General features: G+C 28.2%; 1 protein-coding gene across 1 annotated transcript; it reads left to right on the top strand.

Moving 5' to 3' along the window:
* Positions 1-403: 403 nt before the first annotated feature.
* LOC100168582 (transcriptional adapter 2B) lies at positions 404-7,606 on the top strand. Its single transcript, XM_001945960.5, has 10 exons — positions 404-741; positions 2,023-2,121; positions 3,080-3,139; positions 4,736-4,880; positions 4,969-5,165; positions 5,244-5,313; positions 5,437-5,581; positions 5,638-5,843; positions 5,915-5,982; positions 7,019-7,606. The coding sequence occupies exons 2-10, from the start codon at positions 2,032-2,034 to the stop codon at positions 7,142-7,144; spliced, it is 1,107 nt and encodes a 368-aa protein (XP_001945995.1). The 5' UTR covers positions 404-741; positions 2,023-2,031; the 3' UTR covers positions 7,145-7,606.
* The last annotated feature ends 899 nt before the right edge of the window (positions 7,607-8,505 follow it).

The following is an 8,505-nucleotide window of genomic DNA, read 5'->3' as shown; positions in this document are numbered from 1 at the left end:
ATTAATCAAAAACGTAATAATCAAAAACGTTTTCCATCCCTGGTTTTAAATAAAGCATTCTAATTTCGTATTTTTTGTTATCATTGTACTTGGATAAATCGAATTCAATTTCATGTGTTCATGTGAAACCAACATATTAAGTCCGACTGTAAAATAAATTATTATACGTAAAGGCGTAAAGGTAGACAATAATAATAATAATATAACAATATTATTATAATTGGTAATGAACGATGGAACAAGTGTGCTTTGGGAGTTGTGCGTGCTGGGTGACCAGCAACCATCCACCCATCCACCAATCAGACGGACCGACGAGCGTCATCACAGCTCTGTAGCGCGTTCGCGGTGTTTTGTTTTGTTATGACCCTGCCGCCGCGCCACCGCCACCGACGTTATCAGCGTTGTACCTCTCAAACGGTTTTCGTCGTTTTTTTCCGCTGATAATCGTCGCAGACCGCAGTGACATTCTGTAAACGATACGCGCCGCACATCGCGGCTCTCCGAAGTGTCGTAGCCTGTAGGCGACCGTGCTAGTGTCGCACAGTCGCAGTCGCATTTGTCGCAATCGGTTCGCCGTCTGCGCGATCTGAGGCCACAATACGACCTGCGTCGCAGTTGTCTGCGGTTTTCGCGCGAACGTCCGTCTGGAGAGGATCACACCGGTCGGCGAGAACACGAGAGCACGTCTACCTTATGCCGTGGTCAATTCGGCTGGTTTGTCGCTCAGCACAGATATTATAGGTAACGCACAGTCGATTTTTCAAGTCTTATGTTTTACTTATTATTTGTTTCACGCAGTACAACGTACCGGTATTGCGATGTACACCACTTGTCTTGCACGAAATACCTATCGTAACTTCTTGCCGTCAGGGTTTCGATTGTTGTCCCACCGACGTGGTATAGGCTGGGGGGCCTTTAAGTTTAAGTGGGTGGGGTGAAGGCCTGACATTTTTTTATGGCAAAGATATGAATCACTATCACACAGTGTTAAGCATAACACTATTAATGTATTTCAATTACACATCAATATAAAAAACAAGATGAGACCAACATTTTGACGTTAACAAATCTGTTTAGTAAGTATACTATTGTATTATGTAAAATATAGATAGGTTAGTAAGTAATTAATACTACATAATAACATTTTGTCTTACCTGAATCGTATCAATGATATTCAGTATTAAAAATATGATATGTGCTTCTTTATTATGGTTTTAATCATAACTTTTGAAATAAATCATAAATTAAATAGGGCATGTACATATTTTATTAACAAATGGCTGTACAATGACTATATTGCCGCCACCGAAAAAGCGCTACTCGTTGGAGCATCCAAATGACCGAGCTCCGCGTTCTCGTACTCAAATTTCTCCCACTCTACCATAAAGTTGTATCAACGACTGTGGCAACGGCCAAAGTTGATGGCGGCCAGCGTACGGGCAGATTTAGTGGTGGGAATGCGCAAGGTCTGATGAGTTTTGGTCGCCGTACAGTAGCGATCTCTCGGTGGTGGCAGTATACTCTCGAGTAACTAGGTAACAGATAATACATGGTACATTTTTGCATTACATATAGGTATAATTTATTGTTTCAAAATAGGTAATTAAATTGAGATTTGATACCAAATTACTGACTACATTTTTTTGTGTTAATATACTTATAATAAATTTAAAAGTTATTTTTAACATTTTAAAAATTATGTTAAAAATATTATCTATACACATTAACCCAAACATTCTGAGTGGTGTAAAACAGTGCCTAAATTCAAAATATTTTTATGTGGTTGTAAGTAATATTGTAGTCCGGGATTTTTATTCCGACTACTCTTCACGACAAGCGTACAGAAGATTAACTCTGGGGGTTATAAATTGGTCTTACCTGACAAAAGCTGGCCGACACTGAGTATGGTTCTTAACTCGATTAAAGTTTAAGTAGACTTAAACTATTATTGTTTTTTTTTTTTTTTTTAAGTACTGCCAAAATTAATATTAATAAATATTATATTTTTAAAATTACTTACAGGTTCTAACTATGGATAACACTTGTACATATTGTCAGGATGTCATAGACAGTTTAACTGTAATATGCTTGGAATGTTCATACTTTCAATTATGTTTGGCCGTAAGTATTTTACAACTTCTCAGTCAATACATTAAAAAGAACACCAAACCTGCATGTGTTATCTCTGTTGTATTACATGTATAATTATAATTACATGTTGTTCCATAGCAACTTTGCATTGGCCAAAATTGATTTAGGGTTGTTAGCTTTAATATTAGAATGAATTGACCTATTATATAAAACTTAAAAGTTTCTCTCTCTGGGGAATTTCTCTCCCAGAGATTTTATGGATATTTTAATTTTAAAGTAAGTTTAACTATGTAAAATATTGCTATTTAAAAATATTAAAATTAATAAAACCTTTTGAAACTCCCAGATTATATTCTTATCTTTAAATTTGGTAATAAGTCAATCACTCTATTGTTAATGCGCAAACAACACTAAGTTATTTTTACTGATATCAGATTTGGAATATTGTACATTTGTAAGACTGAGACAGTACAAGATGTGGGTTTGGCGTCCTTTATATTTAAATTTTTACAGTTTTACACCCATAGGCGCAATTTGGGTTAAATTTAAGGGGGTGTTAGATCAATGCTAACTAAAGTGATCAGTTGGGGGCTTTACCCCTCCCCCCATTTCATACAACTTAATTGTATACACCTTCGCATTAATTTTAGTATAAACAATTACCTATAGGCTATAACATAATACAGTTAAATCTATTTTATTATTCTGATAGCCGATAGGTACATAATATGTATTATTGTTATTATGAAATAAATGTCTTATAAATAAATGTATCCAAATACCTGTGGCATAATATTATAGTCCATAAAAATACTTTAATACTATCAAAATTTTTGGGGGTGTTAATATGAATTTTGGGGGTGCTTAGCACCCCCAAAATTGCGCCTATGTTTACACCATAAATTACTGTTCTTTAAATACTATTCTTCTAAGTTAGGTATTTATTATAAATATATATGATCATATACTAATAACTTTTATATTTTAGTGTTATAGTCATGGAGCAGAAATTGGAGAGCATAAAAATAACCATGGATACAAGTTAAAAGTAATATTTTATTTTAAACAACTATTTGATTTTACTTATAAAATTAGTTAGGTTACCTAATAATTTTAAATATATATAATATATAGTACTACCATAGACCTTGTACTAATATACAAGCCTTCGGTATACCATATGCACTATGAGCAATGGTGTATTGGTAAATATATTTATGGGTATACGCACTTATAAAATATGTAAGTAACCTAAAAAAACTTAAAACTCGAAAAACATTCATTAATCCCTAATACGTTTAGAACTTCTAATTAATATTATGTTCAAATTATAAGTACTATCTTAAATAACGTTATTGCAATTAAATTATTAGGTACATAGCTTTTAACATTATTTTATTAATATAACAATAGAAAATAAAACAAAATCAACTTGAATGTCAAAAAAATTAAAACAATAAAAATCTAAAAAGAAATAAAAGAATATGTTAATAATATTAATATTATACAATCTATTATAGAATTGTCCACAGAGATGTCTTGTATTCAATATTGGGTCCATCGGTCATCAATATCTTTGTTCTTGTATCATCTGCAGCTCTATGTTGGCTAATTAGCCACGACTTAATATATACTTCTGGGTTCCATTGATTCAGAGGTGGACCATTTATGTTTAAAAACTAATAAGTCTAATTCTTTGAATTTAAAAATTTAAACGGACACCATAGTGATCAATACACCTTACGGGTTATACATTTTACATACTTGTGGTTTCTTGAGAGTTTAAATTATTTAATACTTACATTTTAAGGAAAATATCCATTATTTCAATAACAATAATTTATAAATATATATAGATAATAAATAAACCAAAAATAATAAGCCATTGGATGTAATCCATGAATAACAGCCAGAAACTTATTTCTGCTTTAAATTTGTATCTGTTATACTCAAATTTTTGTTCTTTTAATACTTTTATTGTTCAACAAAATTTGTGTTCATTGTATTTTACTAATGTGAGTTGAGTATATTCAGAACTGCTTTGCACTGATTAGCCCAATTAGAATTGCCTCTATATTTTTAATTCAAATATTTTGCTGTACCCATTTCTTATTAAAGTTGGTTATGATAGCAGTTAGATAAGGAGTCTTGTTAAGAGGATGTGTTGTCTCTGTTGTACAAATGTAAAACATTGGAAAAACTGTTTCGCGCTTGTGAGAATCACTCAGGCTATAGCCCAAGCTAAGCAATCAAATTTTCTCACTATAAAGAAGAGAACATTACTGTGCAATGCCGTTTTTATTTTTTTGATATCAAAAGTAAAAAAAAAGTTATTAGAATTTGAAAAACTCCCCGCGCAAAACAGTTTTTGCAATGTTTTATATTTGTAAAACGGATACAGCACATACTGGTGTAACGCAGTGGCGAATCTTGACTCCGATGTATGGGCATGCTCATTTATCATAATGTATTATAGATCTATTTAATTATATATAAGACTTAAATTCAATTAATACCTATTATATATAAAAACTTTATAAAACTAAAAATGTATGGATAAAATGATGCACCTAGATATTTTTAAGTATAGTTAATTATTTAATAAATTCTCTGTATTAATTTAAAGTAAATAACTATTTTTAAGGGTCAAAAATCACCTGGGCAGTATTTAGTTACAACGGACGGATGGACTGGTGATGAGCTCATGCAAATTTTAGACTTTGCTGAGCAATATTCTTTTGGATGTTGGGATGAGTTACCAAAACACATATTAAATCGAACTCCATCAGGTAAAAAATAATAGTTATTATGCTTACAATTGTTATTTTTATTAAAATTAAGAATATTAATAAAAATAAATTGTTTTGATTTAAATAGAAATCAAATTTCAATTTGCTAAATATTTCTTGGATGGTACGATTGGAAGGCTAACATGGGGTACAATAAATAAACCACAATTAGAAGATCGTACTGTTAATTTCAAACTAAATGAAAGTGTTACTCATTTATCTGGATTATCTAAAGCTCAGTATGCTGAAATTGGATACAATCCAATAAGAGACGAATTTGAGTTGGTATGTATATACTACATAACATTTTATTTTTAAGTACCTAGTGTAACTTTTGTATTTTAATACATTGAACTTATACAGGAAAATGATTTTGACAATAATGCAGAGGCAGTTTTAAGTATTACATCAGAATGGAATGATTTTGGAGATGGTAAATACTAAAGAATTATTAAATAAATCATTATAGCCATACTTATATTTACTATTTTAATTAGAAATCAAACTTCGGTTAAACATACATTTTACATTTATTATTATAATTATTATATTACAGATTATAATCTTGCGTGTATCGATATGTATTGTGCACGGTTATATGAACGTGAATATGCCAAAGAAGTTGTTCACGATTATCAATTGATGGATAAATATTTTTTCTCTAAAGATAAACCCAAGCGTAGACTAACACCAGAAGAAAGGTATGTTGGTTTTATGATAAATAAACTTATATTACAATTTTTTTTTTCATTTGTAGAAGTATAATAAGCATTGAAAATCAAATAAAAAAATTCAGTCGATATTTAACGGAAGTTGAATTGTGGTCATTAAATATACGGCTGCAACAAGAATATCTGCTAAAAAAACGGCGTGAAGAATTTATCTATTACAGAAAAAATGGAATTACAAAAATATACGACATTGTAAAATTTAATCTTTTACATTATAGCATGGTCATAGATGGTACCTATATACTTAAACATTTCCTTTATTAATCAATTCATGCTTTAATTGTTAATTCTTTTTACTTACAGAACAATCCGAACAATCATCTTCTGATGTTCTAACTCCGGCACCCATCAAACGTGGTGAAAAGAAAAGGGTAACATCTTTTAGATTTTATTTTAATAATAATATAATTTATATTCAACTAACAATAACAGGCATTCTAGTTAGTGTTTTGCTTGTAAATTTTGTTCATACAATAATTGACCAAATTTTTAATTTTATTAGTACAATGTTAAAGCCTTGGTGTCTCGGATTTTATTGCATACTAAAAATGGCTCTTTCTTAAAATACAGTATAATATACTCTTAAAAAAGTAAACAAAATTATAAAATATTATTATTTTATTAGAAAAATTAATTATAAAAATAGTTTTTACATTGTTTACATAAAAAATAAAAATAAAATGATTTATATTTTGAAATGTTGATAAATAAAAATTAATCTACAGAATTTTTACTTCGGTTGACCAGTTTTCACAATACCTAAATAATGTAGGTCTTTATTTTAACAATATTTTATTCTGTTTTTATACATTATTTTATGCAAATAATGTCCAACCGTAGGCGCTTTAATTTTTCGACAATCAACGTGACAGCACACCACAATAAAACCGGTCCACACATTAATAGTGCTATTTACTATTGATATCTAATAATATTCTTATCAATTTTTTTGGATAGTTCACAGTGCTATAGCACAAGCCGCCACTAACCTGGCCTAACCTAACCAAACCTATACATTAATCGTAGATTATATAGTGGAAAACATTATTTTCTACTATCGGTATTTTTTATTTAAATTTAAGTTATTCACATAATAATAACTTCTTTAGCTATTTTTTGGAACATTATTTAAAAATGTGCAATTTCAATAAAATCCGATCACTGATTATATCCATTAAGTATATTTTGTACAATATATACTCAATGTTATAACATGCATTAAGCTTGTATGATAAAAAATAATCCACTCATACAATAATAGTTTTTAAAAATGTCTTTTTAAATACAAAATTAAAAAATGTAATATGAAAAAAACCTATCCAACTACAAAATTAATTTTATTTAAACAATATAAACCTTTGTAAATGTTTTTATGCTTTGAATTGAGCACAGATTTTTTTTGTTTAGAAAAAACGAAAACGACCAAAATTATTCCATAAGAAAAATCATGTTTATCATCGTACACCTCAATACATTGCTGCTCTCAATAGAGTATTGACTCAAAATAATGAAACTGAAGATAATTCTGATTAATATTAAGGTTCTAAGTTACCTACTAGTAATAACAATAATAGTATGTGAATAAAAATTGAAAGAAAGATATCTTTAAAATTGTGTTCAATAATTATTAATTAATTAATATGACTGATAAAAGTTATAAAACTTCAAGTATGATCAAATCCTGATTATACATTTAAAATATATATGATGTTGTACATAAGTAAATATAACAAAAGATAATTTTCACTTTTTGCATATTAAAAAAATATATTTGTTGAATTTTAGTAAATGACAGTATTATTTAAACTCGAATTTAAATATATTTTTGAATTTGGTTTCTATTGATAAATTATTTATACTATACAAAATATATATTTTTTTTTTTATGTACAATTAATTGCAATAACCCTAAATATGTTGATATTGTATGTAAGTGCAAAGTATACTGAAGTATAAAATATTTCATTGAACGCAAACATTTGTATAAATTTAATAAATTGTTTTTGTCTATTAAGTATTAAAAATAAATTTGGTTTAAAGTTCAAAGATTTATTATTATTTTATTAAAATTATGCTGGATGTATTTGGTTTAATTATTACTCAAACTCCAATTATATTTAAAGCTGTGTCTGTGATGTATTATATTAATGATTCGACAAACAAAATAATTATACTAATTATATTAGCCATGTACTATGTGTATACTCTTCAATATGAATTGTTAAAAATGTATAGTACTATTATATATAATATTATTTATAGTTTATGGAATATTAAAATAAACACTCATATCTAACAGAGGACATAATATAAGGTCATAAAGGTTGTTGTTGGCCAAGTAATTTTATTTTATTATAAATGCCACATATTGTTTTATTTATTTTGATTTGTCTATATTTTGTTTATGTTTATTTTATCTTTACTTGCAAAAATAATTTTTTTTCTTTCATAATCAATATATATTGTGTACCTATAATTATAATTAAGGCTTAGATTTTCTAGCTAAATAAATGGTAATAAAAGAATAATATGTGTTGAATATAAGATTTTTACTAAATAAAATCATCAGAACTTATTTTGATTGTATCATAATATAATTTACTAACCTTACTACGGGCAGTCCTATGTACTGAATTTGGATTATTGTCTATAGCGTATGCCATATAGAGTATAGGAACATAGATATACACTTATACAGCTAGTAATCATTATTTTAATATCAAAATAACATTCTATTATTTTTTATGAGTGCACAAAAATTAAAAAATTTAGACAAAAAACACACTTTGATTACTAGCTGTGTAAAACACATTGGTTCTAATTATACAGTGGTTCCTTGAACATCTATGTTTCTATATTTCTATGTACCTTATTTGTAGCAAGTAAATTTTATT

Source organism: Acyrthosiphon pisum, chromosome X (assembly GCF_005508785.2).
Source record: "Acyrthosiphon pisum isolate AL4f chromosome X, pea_aphid_22Mar2018_4r6ur, whole genome shotgun sequence".
Taxonomy (NCBI): Eukaryota; Metazoa; Arthropoda; class Insecta; order Hemiptera; family Aphididae; genus Acyrthosiphon; species Acyrthosiphon pisum.
The sequence above is the reverse complement of the archived record's forward strand: the minus strand, read 5'-3'. Positions and strand labels throughout refer to the sequence as shown.